Source organism: Equus caballus, chromosome 19 (genome assembly GCF_041296265.1).
Source record: "Equus caballus isolate H_3958 breed thoroughbred chromosome 19, TB-T2T, whole genome shotgun sequence".
NCBI classification, from domain to species: Eukaryota; Metazoa; Chordata; class Mammalia; order Perissodactyla; family Equidae; genus Equus; species Equus caballus.
Genome location: NC_091702.1, coordinates 29,796,233 through 29,814,213, shown reverse-complemented (window position 1 = coordinate 29,814,213; position 17,981 = coordinate 29,796,233). Strand labels below are relative to the sequence as shown.

Genomic DNA, 17,981 nt, shown 5'->3' with positions numbered 1-17,981 from the left:
GAAAATAAAACAGACAAAAACATTCTTCTACCAACAGTGATCAAAAAATAAAATCCACGGGGCCAAGTGGTTAAGTTTGCAGACTCCCCTTCAGTGGCCCAGGGTTTCGCTGGTTCGGGTCCTGGGCGCGGACATGGCACCACTCGTCAGGACACATTGCGGCGGCATCCCACATGTCACAACTAGGAGGACCCACAACTAAAAATATACAACTATGTACCGGAGGGCTTTGGGGAGAAAAAGCAGAAGAGAAAAAAAAAGAGAAAATTAACAAGAGTTGTTAGCTCAGGTGCTAATCTTTAAAAAAGAAAAGTAAAAAATAAATCGTAATTTTAATAATATAAATCCTGTTTTAAATGTTACACATTTACTGCAGTTTGTTCTGGACTTTGCTTTTCTCCTCCCGCTTTATATCTTTAGATCCTTCCTATCAGAATATAAAGATCAATCTCATTTTTTTAAATTTGCATAAAGTGTTTGGCAATTTTGAGGTGGGAGCTTAAACGGCCTGTGGAAATAACAAGGTACACAGGATATCTGCCTAACTTTAGGATACATTTTTGAAGTTACAGAACGCTACAGCTGGAAAACAACGTTTTTCAACTTGATAAGGGTAGTCATGGGGAAAAAACTCTTATCAGTTAAGTGGAAAGGAACACAGTATAAATGCATTTCAGGAATTCAAAGATTGAGATTATGAAAATAATCAAAAATCACAACAGATGAATTATAGGCCCAGGCTGTGGGAAAGTCATCTAACAACTCTTGAAGACATACAAAATTTTCTTTATAGACCTTCTGGATCCCTCATTTTAGAGGGAAGGTGAAACCATATACATCAAAAAGCCCCAAAGTTTTACTCCCTAGGAGATTATAAATACTGAATTTAAAGCCTAATCTTCTGTCTGGAGCTCTTTTCATTAAATCATTATCAATCACGTGATAAAAATTACCTTTTGCTAATTCGTAGTTTTTAACTCCCAAGGTTAAGTCTAAACCATATTAATTTCAAGAAATAAGTCATTTTTCCTAAGAAGCCTATTGAAGGCAAAGTTCCAGAACAAAACATCAAAATCCAGTTCACGGGGTTGGCCTGGTGGTGCAGCGGCTAAGTGCACACACTCCGCTTCAGCGACCTGGGGTTCACCGGTTCGGATCCCAGGTGTGGACATGGCACTGCTTGGCAAGCCATGCTGTGGCAGGCATCACACATATAAAGTAGAGGAATATGGGCACGGATGTTAGCTCAGGGGCAGTCTTCCTCAGCAAAAAGAGAAGGATTGGCAGCAGATGTTAGCTCAGGACTAATCTTGCTCAAAAAAAAAAAAAAAAAAAAAACAAAGAAAGAAAATCCAGTTCACAACTGGGAAGGCAGCTATATTGTCCAAAACACACACTTCAGTTAAAATAAAATTTTAATATTTAAAATACTGATCAATTTATCAGACGCTCTGCTTGAGAGGTGGCTTAGAAATCTAGAAATGCATAAACTCCCTTGAGAACATTCCCACTAAAGTAATTAAGAACATATTATCTTAGTCTAGGAAAATTCCTTTTTGACTGCAAAGTAACTAACATTTCAAATTCACCTATTACTTTAGATTTTTCAAAAATCTACTAACGACCTCCCATTATTGCAATTCATTACAACACAAAAATCACATTCCTTATAAAGAGGAAAACAGAAACTTAAAAACCTTAATACTCAACAAACTACTCCAGAAACCAGACAGCTTGAATCCTCAATTAAAGTAAGGCTTAGAATAGATTCCCAGATGCAAAAAAACCCAAGATTTATACCCTAGAGCTGTTAACTCTTAAATTTCAAAACTCTTATTACACGAGTTCAATGAATGCCAACAGACTGAGGAAAAAACATCAGCAAGGAAGACTAAATAGGCAGCAGGCTTTTAATGACTCCAGTCTCAAGGGGAAAAGCAAAGGATCTGTCAGGAATCAAACCTCTAGTTCACATTCATTCTCTTAAGCAAGCAAAAAGAAAAAGTTCTCACACTCACATTACTGCCTCCTTCAAACTTGTTCAAGTATCCTTAAATAACTTAAGATTCACTCCAGCTTTAACACTTGTATCAAAGTTTTTCTTTTTAAAGTCTTTCTCAGGATCACTAGCACGAAATTTAAAGATTTTATTTTTCTATTTATTTGGCATAACAGTCAAACAACTACATTTTTTATGCCTTTTCCAATGTGTTAAGACATTACAGTTGTTGGCTTAATTACTGAAGCAAACTTGTGATAAAATACTGTATTTCTGAAAGTGAACTGAGTGGAATAAATTCTTTATACATTAGAGGCATTGGGCTCAGTTTGTTAGATCCTTGAAGGCCTTTCCTCTGACTAGGTTAACAATCTCCATTTTCCCTAACTGCATCAGTTAAAGCTTACAGCTGTGAATAAACATGATTACAAAAACATAACCCATGAGGAAGTAAAAGCTAACAGTGAAATTTAGGCAAAATCCAACTCAGGTTTTTGTTTTTCAAGAACTGCCACAATGGATTTGATAATCACTTGTTATCCTCTGACTAATTATCAGTTTACTTCCTGATTCATTCTCTGGCCCCAGTCTACCTTCCCAGCCCCTCAATCCTAACAATTTAACATCTCTGAAATCAGAATGCTTCTCACAATTGTCGGCATCTTAAAATAGCTGATTAGCCATATGACAGTCAGGATACAAATGTCACTGTTTAAGCATGCTCAAACTTGGTTTGCTTACAATTTGCTATGGTACTTGACTACAACTCCTTGACGTTTCATTCAGCAAACCAAGAAGGACTATTTTAGGAAGTATTAATGTTTCTTACCAGAAGGTTGTTCTGTTGACACCTTCTGATAAAATCAAGAAGGCACCAGCACAAAACTTGTAGAGTGGGTGAAAATTCTTAGAAGAAAATCCTGGCGATAACAGAGGAGAGCTCTTTCATTCTATTTACCATTTTTTAAAGATTTTATTTTTTTTCCTTTTTCTCCCCAAAGCCCCGCGGTACATAGTTATATATTCTTCGTTGTGGGTCCTTCTAGTTGTGGCATGTGGGACGCTGCCTCAGCGTGGTTTGATGAGCAGTGCCACATCCGCACCCAGGATTTGAACCAAGGAAACACTGGGCCGCCTGCAGCGGAGAGCGCAAACTTAACCCATCGGCCAGGAGGCCAGGCCCAGGAGAGCTCTTTTAAAATATGCTTGGAACACCAATGCTCTCCACAGCACTGAGGAAGATATTGTGAGAAAAAACACAATCATCTGAATGTAAATACGTTTTAACCAACGTATTTTGCTTATATTTTCCACTTTATGTACGCAAGTGTTTAAAGATGACCTTTGAATAAGTATATGACAAGAACTCTAAAATACAAAACTACCACACATAGATTAATCGGCAACATTTCTTTTTTCTTAGTGCCCCTTACAATTGATACCATTTTAGATACAATGAAATTGTATGCATCTTCCACTAACTTCCCAAATCCATATACAGAAAGATAACGTACTACCTGGACCCTAAACCCAACTTCCACCTATATCAACATCTCCACCCCTGGCCTACTTTCATACATCAAATCAACACGTCAACAGTGGGAATCACCTGTTGTCCTGTTTCCAACTCTACGCATGTACAATCCAGGAATTAGAAGATTAAAAAAAGACAAAATTGAGTATAGCAAAGAGTATTTTTTTTAAAGATTGGCACCTGAGCTAACATTGGTTGCCAATCTTTTTGTTTCCCTCTTGCTTCTCCCCAAAGCCCCCCAGGACACAGTTGTATGTTCTAGTTGTAGGTCCTTCTGGTTGTGCTATGTGGGACGCCACCTCAACGTGGCTTGACGAGTGGTGCCATGTCTGCGCCCAGGATCCAAACCGGCGAAACCCAGGCCACCAAAGCAGAGCGCGTAAACTTAACGACTCAGCCACAGAGCCAGTTCCACAAACAGTATTTCTTACTTAACCAGGCTTCTAAAAGAATACAGCCCCATCACTAAGGCATTCATTATGAGTAATGAACTAACTTCTTGCGCATGCATCTAAAATGGTACTAGCTACGCACTATCCTTGGAAGAACTGAGAAAAGTGTGTTTCTGTTTTATAATTCAGATGAGAAAAATCTATTGGGTTGAGAAAATTGACTTAGGAGCTGCCAGATCTAAGCGATCAACATTACCTAAGCAATTTTATATGAGTCTCACTTTGCAAACTCAGAGTCAAAGCTTCTTAAACTAAGTATTTCCAGGCACTCAAAGGTGTGCTAGTAGTTAAACCTACTCCTCTCCCCCAAAAATACCATAGTAAATCTTCCTGGAGCTTTTATAACAAGTAATTTAAATAATTTATAATAGACATTTTATGTTTCTGGACTGTGTATACAGTTAACAGCTATAGAAAGAACTCCTTACTAGGGAAACTGAAAAAAAAAAAAAACCCACCTCACTTACACCACCACAGTATAATGACTTCACTGTTAAGACTGGTCTCAGATCCACTACTTACTATGTGGTAGGTAAAACAAAAGAGGGCCCAGGGCAGTAAGGAAAGGAAAATAAGACTGGCTTTAGAAAATAAGACACACTCCTCACTGGCTTTATTTGCCCCAAAGCAAATCACAATGTCCCCCTTCAGGGACTCTCTACGGTCTTCACAGAGCACCCCAAGCTTTTTGGAGCAATTCTCAGGAGGTTCTATCAACTGTAACTGGGACCCAGCTCTCCTGGATGCTGGACGCCCTCTTCCCATCCCAATCCCAGAAGTGAGAGAGATTTGTCTAAAAAGAGCAAGTACCAAATTCCCCCACATGCAAAAACACAAAACTTTAAAATACAGGTTATCTATTTTGTGGTGCTAGCACGCGTATAAATATTCAAAAATAAGTCAACATAGCAAATATAAAACAAATGAATAAAACACAAGAAAATCTAAAAAATTAATACAATCTGGACACAGGATGTCTTAACCAGAACTGGGAAACCTGAAGCTTTAATGTGGAAAAAATAGTTCACTACGTAAAAACTAAAACCTCTTTACAGCGAGGGATACCAGAAAGGCAACAGATAATAGATGGGGAGAGGATACTTATAATAAATGACCCCTAAGAGATTTCAAAGTGACAAAGGACACCCCAACAGGAAAATGGGCAAACAGGCAATTTATGGAAAAGCAAATCCAAATGGCCAACAAACATTAAAATTCAGAAATGGAGATCTGCAAATCCAGGTTCCTATGAAATACCCGTTTACATCCAATAGATTGGCAAAAACTAAAGATTATAAAACATTTCTGGCAAGGAGTTGACATTCATCAATGGAAGAAATGGGAAGTGTTAGGCCTTCTGGAAAATAATCTGTTAATATTTACTAGAATTAAGAAAAATTTCCCTTCCTCAAAGCTATCCCACTTTTCAAAACCTCTCCAATGAAAACACGCAGAGCAGCAAAAATCTGAGAACAAAATAAGCATCTATTAACTGAGAAACGGCTGGACTTCATGGTAATTCTTACCACAAAATATTACACACCATTAAAAAATAAGTTACACTCCAAGTGAAAACAGCCAAACTGTAGATTACTTTTATAGAGCAACACTGAAAAGACCTACATTTGTATCTGAATGTGTATCTATGTTCCAGTCCTCGAGTAGGCAGCAAAATCTGGTACCCTGTGTACATGGCTATAAACAGGTTACCTCAATGGAGTGGGGATGAGAGAAGATCAAGTGATAAAGGGGAGCCAAGAAAATAGGAGGGGGGAAAATTACAATAAAGCAATTTTATTTATACTTTTGCATACGTGTCAAATTATACATATGTATACGCACGTACAGTAATCCCTCTTTATCCTCAGTTTTTGCTTTCCACAGCTTCAGTTACAGAAGTCAACTGCAGTCCTGAAAACATTACATGGAAAATTCCAGAAACAATTTATAAGTTTTCAATTGTACGTGTTTTTTTGAGGAAGACTGGCCCTCAGTTAACATCTGTGCCCATCTTCCTCTATTTTTTTTATGAGGAAGATTGGCCCTCAATTAACATTTATCCCCATCTTCCTCTATTTTTTTAATATGTGGGACACCTGCCACAGCACGGCTTGACACGTGGTGCTAGGTCCGCACCAGGGATCCAAACCAGCAAACCGCGGGCCGCCAAAGCAGTGCACGCAAACTTAACCACTACACCTCTGGACCAGCCCCTGCAGCGTTCTAAGTAGCGTGACGAAATCTTGTACCCTCCTTGCTTGGGAAGTGAATCATGCCTTTGTCCAGCATATCCCTGCTGTATTTAGTAGCCATCTCAGTTATCAGATTGACTGCCACTGTATCACAGTGCTTGTGCACAAGCAACCCTCACTGTACTTAATAATGGCCCCAAAGTGCAAGAGCAGTGATGCTGGGAATTCAGATATGCCAAAGAAAAGTCATAAAGTGCTTCCTTTAAGTGAAAGGGTGAAAATTCTGGACTTAAGAAAAAAAATTGTATGCTGAGATTGCTAAAATCTACGGTAACTTTCATTATAATTTGTTGGTATATAATTGCTCTATTTTATTTTTAGTTGTTGTTAATCTCTTACTGTGCCTAATTTATAAGTTAAACCTTATCATAGAATGTAAGTATGGGAACTTGGAATGTATCCCCCACAGATAAGGGAGGACTACTGTATAAATTTTGAAATAAGTGAGATATATCTTGAACACTTCGTCAACCATCACTTTTTCCAAACGGTATATGTATACGTCACCACTCCCCACAGCGTTTTCAGTCTTTCATGTCGAGGGATCTCAAATCTACATTCTAAGCAACAAATTCGTTTGATGTTTACAACACCTAAAAAATCTGAGTTGTAATCTGATTTCAAAAACAAGCACAAACATTCAAGACTGCTATTGCAATCAAAAAAGTTCTTAATTTCAAACATACACCCTTTTTTTTAAAGACCTACAGAACTAAATATACAAACGGAAATCATTGCAAAATCAACAAATGTTATGTCTACAAATAAAGTAGTCTGTAAATTTACTAATTACATAATACGTTACAGAAAGTACTGCACCATTATGGAATAAGTTCTATAAAGGAAAAAATTATTCAAGGCTGGGCTTCAGGGTTCATTTGTACTGAACATTTAACTTTGTTGTTTTTTTTTCCCCCCAAGATTTTAATTTTCCTTTTTCTCCCCAAAGCCCCCCAGTACATAGTTGTGTATTTTTAGTTGTGGGTCCTTCTAACTGTGGTATGCAGGGCGCCACCTCAGCATGGCCTGATGAGTGGTGCCATGTCCCCGCCCAGGATCCAAACCGGTGAAACCAAACCACTCGGCCATGGGGCCAGACTCGTAACTGTTTTAAATAAAAGAAACACAATGAGGATGATAGAATTTCATAAGAATGCATAAATATCTACTAATGTTTGCATACCAGTAATGTTCTTGGTTTGTTAATTTCACAAGCTTATAATCCAATAGCTCTCCATGAAATGGAATGACTTAGTGGTTCCAAATGGTCACCCATAACAATTACAATTTTAGTGGTTCCAAATGGCCATCCAAAACTATTATGATTTTCCTTTTGCAAAGAGTGGACACTCTATGTATTTCTACGTATGCATACAGTTCTTTGACAATATCTGAACTTCACCAGGATCAATACACAACCCCTAAAAATAAACATACATTCAGTTTGCATCAAAATCAGAAATGATGAAGTTGGTTTTGTATAAATGCAGTTATCCTAAGATTAACAACAAACCAAAGTGTGTGTGGAAGCCAAGAATGAGTAATTCACTTGTTCACTCAACAAATATGTACTGAAGGCCTACTAAGTACACATATCCAGTCACTGAAAAATTTAGGATTTGAAAACAACCTGAAAAGCTATAAAAGCAAAAACTTATGAAACAGCAAAGAAAGAAATCGTACCATGATTAATTAGCCAGAATAAGAAAGGCAGAGACAAGGGCATGAAAAATGAGATTCCTGATCCTGGAGAAATCTTGATGGGGAATGCATGTTCCTTTGTCAACAAGAACTATAAACATCAGTTATTTACTGGAGAAGACCTCCACTCATCCTCCCAAAAAACCTAAGCAAAAAATGCTGAAGCTAGAGTATGGGAGACACGTTAAAACAACTGAGATATAACACTAGTTCAATTTCGCCATGGCTTCAACCTCTTTAACATAAGAATAAATTAACATTAAAAGGATGGTTATACACAGAAATACATACACTCAGATTAACAAAACATTTTGCATTGCTTAATTTTGTTTTGCTGTAGCTGTTCTTTATGAAGACTTGGTCCTAGGAAATTTAACAGAACCATCACAACACAATTTCTTAACATCTGCTGAAGAATCTTCTAAAGCCTTTTGATACTCAAAAATACTACGTGGCAAGATTACCAAGAGGTGTCAGATCATAAGAATATCTGAATAAGAAGTTTCACAGATATGCATACATAAAGCATTTCAAATACTGCTCAAAATACCTTACATAAACAATACAAAGCTAACAACTGCGAAGAGTATAAATCAGAAGTATCCAGAACAAACTATAATTTGAGCCACATATCTAGTCTTAAAAATTTCTAATAGCCATATTAAGTAAAAAGGAACAGGCAAAATTTTAATAATAATTTCATTTACTCCAACATATCCAAAATATTATTCCAACATGTAATCAGTATTTTAAAATTGTGATGTTGTACATTCTCTTTTTCATATTAGTCTCAGAAACTCAGTATGGATTTTACAATTAAACAATTCAAACTAGCACATTTCAGCCCCATGGCTATTGTCTACCATATAGGAAAGAGCAAATTTTTGTAAAGTGAATACATAGTTCAAATCCTTTCTCCAGGAATCTTCTCAATTCAGTCCTCTTGACTTCCATTGTATTAATTAGTAATTTGTAATAACTAATCTTGTAAGTCATGTATTTGTACTTCAAAAACAGAATCACACTACAATGGTCAAACAGATCAGGCTCTCTAGAGTCTGAAAGATCAGAGTCTGAGTCTTTATGGAGCCAGATTCACTTAGCCTCAGTTTTCTCAACTGGTGGTAACACTATCTCCTTCACTGTGACTGAGAGGACCAAATCAGATAAACTCATGTAAAGTACCTACACAGTCTGATAGTCTGAGTACTCAATAAACATACTGTTATTGCTGTCACAGCTAACTAGCATCTTAGTGAACTAAATGAACCTAGCAGATTCCATGACTTGATAAAATCATTAAAAGAAATACAACTGTGGGACCAGCCCGTGGCCGAGTGGTTAAGTTCACAAACTCCGCCTCGGCGGCCCAGGGTTTCACTGGTTCGGATCCTGGGGGCAGACACGGTACCGCTCATCAGGGCATGCCGAGGTGGCATCCCACATGCCACAACTAGAAGGACCCACAGCTAAAATATACAACTATGTACTGGGGGGACCGGGGGAGAAAAAGCAGGAAAAAAAAAGACTAGCAACAGTTGTTAGCTCAGGTGCCAATCTTTAAAGAAAAACAAAATACAACTGTCTCAAACTGCAGACGAATAAACCAAGGTCTTATATATCTAGCTAGTCCAAAAATTAGGGGTCAATCATGGAATACATATTGCTCTTCCCACCACAAAAAAGCTAGTTTGTCCACATCCTTAACATTGTGGTAGAGAACTCATTTCTTGAGTTATAATCCAGTCAAGCGTCTGACCTGTCTTCCTAACTAAAATGCAAACTCACTACCCTGAGATTTCCTTTGGAAAACCTCTAATGCTATGCTAAACTACACAGTTGGAAGCAAGAAGCCCTAGAGTTAAATCTCATTTCAGCCACAGTGTAATCTTGGACAAGTTACTTAATCACTATTGTCAGTTTCCTAATACGTAAAATGGGGTTAAAAACAATACGTCATGGAGTCCCTGAGAAAACAAATCAGGAATTACACATATAAACTTCACAGATATATAGTAAGTAACAGGCACTCATAGTACGCTGTTATCTTACGGAAGGCACACAAATGTTAAATGACACATAAAACATACAGGTACATACGTAAAAATACGAAAAAAAAGTATATTTTCTCTAAGTATACAGAGCCAAGGCCTTGACAATATATCGCTAGGTAGATAAGAATATTTTTTCTTTCTTTTGCTTTTCCGTTTTCAGATTTTTCATAATTATGTATTGTTCTTCTAATACAAAAACAAAACTTCACAGGAAAAGTATTTAAGTTTAATTCTAAAGAATCAAGTGGCCTTTGAAGTTAGTTAAACCTTAGTTCTTTTAAATTTTTATAAAAACTGCATTTTAAAACACGTACAGGGGCTGGTCCCGTGGCCTAGTGGTTAAGTTCGCACACTCCGCTGCAGGCGGCCCAGTGTTTCCTTGGTTCGAATCCTGGGCATGGACATGGCACTGCTCATCAAACCACGCTGAGACAGCGTCCCACATGCCACAACTAGAAGGACCCACAACGAAGAATATACAACTATGTACTGGGGGGCTTTGGGGAGAAAAAGGCAAAAAAAAACATAAAATCTTTAAGAAAACACGCACAACTAAAACCATCTTTAAAGAATCTGGAACACTACGCTTTTTTAAGACTGTCCCTAATATTATTAAGACAGTTACCATCTCTTCCTCAAGAACTGATTGCCACAAAAAAAAAATCAACAATTTTTGAAAAGTCAGTACTGTCTCAGAGCACAACTCCTTTAATATAACTCTACAGGTCATCATCATCAGTGATAACAAACCTACTCCATAATTTAGTGAACCTCAAATTTCACTTTAATATTAAATTAAGCTAAAGTAATGCAGAAATTTTGGAAATATTGTACTACTTTGAAATTTGTTTTGTAGCCAATCAATTACATAGTCAAAGCAAAATCACAGAGCTCTAAAATTAATTCTATCTTCTAAAAGAGAAGGCCTGAAATTTCATTCAGCCGTCTTAGAGATTACACATTTCCTTGGAACACCATGGAAACTTTCCTCTACATGAGCCAGAAACTGAGTGACTTACTTTCAACTTCTATTTAAAATTATACTCTGCCCACAGCTTTGCAAGTTGCAATGCTATTACAAAGCTTAATATCATATACATCAGTTAAAAAGCATTTTAATGACTCCAAATGGGCACAAGGTTTTTTGGGGGGTAATGGAAATGTTCTAAAATAAGATTTTGGTAATAGTTATACAACTTTGTAAATAGACTAACAATCACAGAACGTAAATTCTATTTCAAAGCTTTCAAAAGAAAAAAAAGGCACGTGAAGTGGCCAGTAGTATAAACCCTAAGATGCTGCGCTCCAGGTAGAAAAGCTATAAAACCAAACTTTTATATAAAATGATATCCTCCATCAAGTGCTTAATTAACATATCTTCCATCCTTTCCAATCCCCATAGATTTATAGGGTTGTAAACAGGAGCATACCAAGTTTTTCTCTCTTTAACAACTATAGATCCATGGCTAAATATATAAGGAGGAAGCAGAACAAAGAATTTAGCTTGCTACCATCTGTGTAATTATTTTTTTCCCTGCTTTTTCTCCCCAAATCCCCCCAGTACATAGTTGTGTATCTCAGCTGTGGGTCCTCCTGGTTGTGGCATGTGGGATGCCGCCTCAACGTGGCCTAATGAGCGGTGCCATGTCCGCGCCCAGGATCTGAACCAGCGAAACCCTGGGCCACCAAAGCGGAGCAGGCCATCTTAAACCACTCAGCCACGGGGCCAGCCCCTGTGTAAATATTTTTGGAAAAAAAGACTATCCTAATTTGAGGTCAAATCTTCAGCTTTTCACTGGTTCCAATTAATCTGTGAAATCAAGTTTCAGTTCCACTAGAAAATCTTTAATCAATGTCTACAGAGCACTGCCTCAAGGCATGATAATACTGGCTACTAATCCCATGACTTTGAAATTCTTCAATGGCAGTGCACATTTACAGCCAAGTGTGTGTGTCTGTGAAGATGGGGGAATGGAAGGGGAGACAAGGAGAAAAATCAGAATCACCTGTACACTGAAAACCACCAGTGAAAGAAAAAGTACTACACCAAAGTGTTAACAGCTGTTATCTCAAGGCAGCTGTTTTTTTGATAGTTTCCAAAATCCCCTCACTAACCGTGTATTACTTTTTAAATTAGAAAAAATTACTTAAAAGTAAGTTACTGCTAAGTTAAATGAAAGCAGCCAGACTCAAGACGCTACACAGTATACTGAATGATTCTACATATATGACATTCTGAAAAAAGGCAAAACTATGGGGATAGAAAATATTCTAGGGTCTGGGGGTGAGGAGAGAGGCTGACTACAAAGGAGCACGAGGAAAATTTTGAGAATGGTGTAACTATTCTCTCTCTTCATCATGTTGATGGTGGTTACACAACTTCTAGCATTTATCAAAGTTCATATAACTGTATACCAAAAAAGGTGAATTTTACTATATGCAAATGAATCTCAAAAATTTCATGCAGTTAAAAATAATAAACTGCGTGTGCAGTAAGCCAGTTTTTTCCCAAGTGGGCGGTTTGATGGGATAAAAATATGCCAGGGACTACTGAATACTTCAAACCCCTCATTTTACACAGAAGAACACAGATCCACAGAGATTTGTTCAGGAGTCCACCGCTAGATAATGACAAGCTGAGGTACAGACCTGGAATTCCAATTTGTTTAACTTCAAATGCAGGGATGGTTCCACATCACCATTCTCTCTCTGGAGTTCTGAAGACCAGAGTTTCCACAAAGTGCATGTGCCAGTGGATTATGGCAGAACACAAACTCCAAACGTTCAAGTGCAATTATTTTAGTACACACAAACGTAGCTAGCGTCCTTCCCAACTTCTGCCAAAGAATCACCTTACTCTGTTCGGTAAAAATGGTTAATGGAGTCCAAGTCTAATCAAGCAGATTTGTAAAGCATGGATAGGGACCAACAATAAACACTTCATAGCTCCAAAATGGGAGCATTTACTATAAATTGATTTTAAAAAAATACGTGAAACCAAAGTAAGATTGTAAACAACCTTTACTAAAACTTTCAAACTGATGATCTTAATGAATCGTATTAAAAAAGAAAAGAATATCTTGTATAGCTGGTGACCAACATAAATAAATAAAATATACTTGGCTAAAAAGAAATGATGTCGCCTATCTACCACTTACATACTGCAAAGTGATTTGTAAAGGCAAAATAATCCTTTTCTATTTTTCAATATGCTAGGAAAAAAAAATGCACACGTCCATTAAACAAGAACCCTACAGCCAAATAGTGAGAATTTGAAATTCTGGGGGCGGGGGGGAGTTGGGGGGGGTGGTTGATGCAAAAATGATGAACCTTTTCTACCCTAACAGGAAAAGCATGGTAAGCCCATTCTTCGTGCATTGTGCCACAACTGTATCCGCAGTGATTCAGAGACGGCAACCACTAGGTTTCAATAAGAACTGGAGTCAACGAAACGTCTACTCAAATTTCGCTTAGGTCCTTTGTCTGACACCAAGTTTTAAACCTAGACTACTGATGCAACTCGTCACGCTTTGAAACACTCCTTTCCACCAGGCAGACACTGTTTTCACTTTATGTTGACCACCTAAGGAGATTTAAACTTGTAAAAAGCTTAGGGACATCCTTTAGACGCCAACAGTGATTCCCCACTATGCTCTCACCACGTGACAGTTAAACCAAATCCACACAGCTAATGAGTAAACTAGGAAAGAAAAACAACGCTGCAAATAGGAAATCACGACCACCAAATCAAATAAAACCCCGTAGGATAAAAGGTACGCTGAAAGGAAACCCAGTGAGAATACCTCCCGCGTACGCACATTAGTCCTGTATTAGGAGAAGGCCCTCCATAAAAATAGCCAGCACTCTCAAACATTTGAGATGCTGGCTTAGCGAAAGTGATTGACAGACAACAGCTGGGGAGACTCTGTATTGATCTTATAACATCGTGGCACACTTTGGGAGAACAGGGAGAAGGAACTGTTACAAAAGCAAAACCAAACTTAAGGATTTCATTTTCAGTTCTGTGACCCCTACGCTGGAAGCTCTACTAAATTCCTCTACTCTCGAATTCCTCTTCCGTTTTCCAGCCGCGATTCCCATAGTAATGCATTTCCTTCCTCCCGATGGAAACAAACAAAAAACCTCGTGGGGGAACAAACAAAAATCAACACTTCCTTCCACAAACACTGGGTAACTAATAGAAAGAAAGTGGTCACCTCCCCACCGGTCTCTGTGATCCATTTCACATTTTAAGTCTTACTTTAACGCCTAGAACTCTGGCCTTTTCTTCCCTAATAGAGGGGCGAAGGCGCCGCCCAATTTCCCAGGCCGCAAAAATACTTCAACCTGCCCCATTTCAAGGTTTTCTAGTTTTCTTTCTTCGATCCTAACCCTCAATCCGGTCCCCGCTTCCCCTCCAGACACCGAAGTTTATTAGCGCAAAACCCCAGTACAAAGGTGAATTCCTAAGATTCCGAGACGCGCTCCCCCACGGAGCTGGGGAGGGGTCGGCGCCCGGCAGAGGCGCTCCCGCCCGGCCTGGCCGAGGGGCGGGGGAGCGGCCGCGACCACACAATCCCACCGCCGCCTCCCCGACTCCCACCGCCCGGCCAGGCCTGCTCCCGGGAGCTCCCCGCCGCCCAGCAGCGGCCCGGCTTCTCCTCCCCGGCCCGCCAAGGGCTGCGCCAGCATCCGCGAAGAAGGTCCATCAGCAGGAAAGCACAGGAGGTGTCCGGCGTGTTCTTTCAAAACATAACGGAGGCCGGGCCCCCGAGACCGTTAAACCGCGGGTGGAGGGGGGAGAAGCGAGGAACCCGGCGGCCCCGGGCTGGGGCCTGGCCGCCCTTCTCGACCCCAAACCTAACTCTCCCGGACCACCAACCCTCCCGCAAACCTACCCCAACCCCAGGCGGACCCGACAAAGCAGTCAAAGGGTCGGTACCTTGTAGAAAGCCCCGTTGGAGCCGCGAACCTCCACCGTCAGCTCCGCCATGTTGGAACCGCAAAGGCCGCTGGGAAGAGATTCTAGAAACTTTCCAACCAGAGGGGAGGAGGGGGGAGGGGCGTGCAGGCGGCAGGGGGAGGGGCGGGGAAAACAGGGCGGGGACTGGGATCCCCCGCCCCACACCCCTGGGGTCTCACCGCGCCGCGCCGACTTTCCCGGTGGGATCCCTCGGCTCCTTACATCATCGCTGGGCTCCGCCCGCCGCCGCCTACGCCCCGCTCCCTCCCGACACAATCGCCCTCCCCTCACGGACCCGCCCCTCCGTCCCCGCCTCGTGCCCGCCGCTCGCCCGCTCCAGCCAGTCGGTGCCTGCAGCCGACCTGGAGGAAACTGCCCGGCCGCCGTCTGCCGCACGCACCTGCCTTGCGCTGCGCTCGGGCATCCTCCGCTTAAACTTCTCGAAGTGCCCGCGGCCCTGGAGCAGCTTCCTCACCTGAGGAGCAGCGCCTTTGGGGATCCCATTGCCCACTGGCGCAACCTTTTGGGCGCAGGAGGGATCCTAAAAATGGACAGACTCTGCGCTCCAAATTCTTTTCGCATCGCTTTTTTTTTTTTTTTTTTTTTTTTTTTTAAATCAGTGGACTTCTCTTGACTCAAATTCCACGGTTCCCCACCTCCGCACAGTTGGGCCGAGCCGCCGCCCCACCTGTTACGCCTTTAGCTGTTTAAAGGTCAACCTAAGTATTTTCAGCGCGCCTTAGACGTGTGCCCAGCCTGCAGCAGAGTTTGGGTTAATTCCCTCGTTAGAAGTAGTCAGGGAAACTTAGTAGAGCCGCAGACCACGTTTCTCCCTAAGTAATGCACGCGAACTCCCACAAATGGAATCAAAGCGGAATCATCTCGTATGGCTTTTCTAACAGAACCTACACCAGTACTGTTAAGCATTATGACGAAGATCCTTTGAATGTCTATTTTAACAATACTAAAACTTTCCCAAGGCGGGGCCTTTGGAAATAATACTAGAAGGACTCTTTTATGTGTGTGTTGTATTATCATTTTGACAGAAAAACTCTAAAGAAGGATGCTTTGCCGGCGCTCTGTACTCAAGGAAATGCCCACTGACGCAGCCTTTGCGGGGAGGCGCGTCCTAAAAAGATGTACGTAACATTTGATCAGCACTTCTACATTTCCAAAGGTTAGGAAAGGAAATGAAGGCTACGAAAGTGCTCAATATGGTATTGCTATGTACAGGATGTTCTTTTGAAAATGTTGATCGTGGGGCGGGCCCGTGGCCGAGTGGTCAGGTTCTCCCTCTGGCTTTGGCTGCCCGAGATTTGAGATTTCGGTTGTTGGAATCCTGGGCCCCGACAAGGGTTAGGCCATGTTGAGGCCGGGTCCCCCATAGCATAACCAGAGGCACTCAGGGCTAGAATATACAACTACGTTCTGGGGTTGTTTGGGGAGAAGAAGAAGGGGGGAAAAAAAGAAGATTGGCAATCGTTGTTAGCTCAGGTGCCAATCTTTAAAAAAGAAAAATGTTGATCATGGTGAGGAAAATGTAAATAGCCATCACGTGAAAAACAAACTAAATACCCATTAATGAGTAATAGCCACCACTTATTAAGAGCTTTATCTGTCCAACGTTTTACTATCTTATTCTGATCCTTCAGAAGTATAATGCCCTGCTTTTCTTTTTTTAACAGCTTTATTGACATAATTCACATACCATATAATTCATCCATTTAAAGTGTACAGTCAGTGGTTTTTAGTATGTTCACAGAGTTGTGCAACCATTACCACAATCAATTTTAGAACATTTTCATTACTCCAAAAAGAAACCCAGTCCCTGTTGGCAGTCTTTCCCCATTTCACCCCAAACCCCCAGGCCCTAGACCGCCACTAATGTACTTTCTGTCTCTATAGATTTGCCTAGTCTAGACGTTTAAGATTAATGGAATCAAACAATATGTGGTCTTTTATGACTGGCTTCTTTCAGTTAGCATAGCATTTTCAAGGTTCATCCATGTTGTAGCGTGTATCACTACTCATTTTTATTGTCAAATATACCATTGTATGGATATGCCACATCATTTTATTTATTCATTCATCCATTGATAGACATTTGGGTCATTTCTACTTTTTTGGTTGTTAAGAATAATGCTCCTGTGGAGATTCCTGTACAAGTTCTTGTATAGACACATGTGTGGTTTCATGTCTCTTGAGTATATACCTAGAATTGGAATTGATGACTCATATGGTAACTCTGTTTAACCTTTTGAGGAATTGCCAGACTCTTCCAAAGTGGTGCCGCTATGTGCATTCCCGCTAGCAATGTATGAGGGTCCTAGTTTGCATCATGGGTTTTTCTTTCTTCCTTCCTTCCTTTCTCTCTCTTTCTCTCTGTCTCTCTCTGTCTCTGTTTCACTCTCTCTTTCTTTCTTTTATTTGTTTTGGCCTTCAGTGTATTGTTTGGTTTTGTCTCTCAATGTGAGTGACTTTGGGTAGGGCTTCAAAAGTTCCATTTTGGATACAGGCCAAAGCATTTCCATATTATCTGAACTTTGAAGAATAAAGATTGGTCCTTTTCAGGCCTTGCATACTAAAAACATTTGATTTTGGACCCTTCCCCCTTCCCACTAACACTTTACTATTCCTGCTGGGTAGACCTCTTGATTTCCATTCAGCAATTGAGATTTGTAGCAACCAGTCAGTTATCTAAGATCACACATGTTCTAAATAGCAGAACTAAGATTTAAGCCCTCTCCTTTCCATTTCCAGAGCCCACATCAATGATCCTGTTTGCTGCTCCCATGTTATATTCAAGATGGAATATTACACAAACTTTTAAAATTTTGATGTTGGAGCCGGCCCTGTGGTGTAGTAATTAAGTTTGGTGCACTCCACTTCAACAGCCCAGATTCATGGGTTCAGATCCCAGGTGCAGACCTACACCACTCATCAGCCATGCTATGACAGTGACTCACATGTAAAGTGGAGGATAGTTGGCACAGATGTTAGCTCGGGGCTAATCTTCCTCAGCAAAA

General features: G+C 40.3%; 1 protein-coding gene across 14 annotated transcripts in view; it reads right to left on the bottom strand.

Annotated features, from left to right (window-relative positions):
* Positions 1-15,843, bottom strand: part of FXR1 (FMR1 autosomal homolog 1) — a 63,401-nt gene extending 47,558 nt beyond the window's left edge. For 6 of the 14 annotated variants that reach the window (XM_070243299.1, XM_070243300.1, XM_070243303.1 and 3 more), the window contains exons 1-3: positions 15,644-15,843; positions 15,356-15,496; positions 14,935-15,024 (exon numbers count right to left, since the gene is read on the bottom strand). In XM_070243299.1, the coding sequence (XP_070099400.1) occupies positions 14,935-15,024; positions 15,356-15,379 (114 nt within the window). In that variant the 5' untranslated portion in view covers positions 15,380-15,496; positions 15,644-15,843. Of the gene's footprint in view, positions 1-14,934; positions 15,261-15,355; positions 15,497-15,643 lie in introns of those variants that run through there. The other 8 variants (XM_023623358.2, XM_023623354.2, XM_023623359.2 and 5 more) reach the window with 3 other exon arrangements.
* Between the last annotated feature and the right edge of the window lie 2,138 nt (positions 15,844-17,981).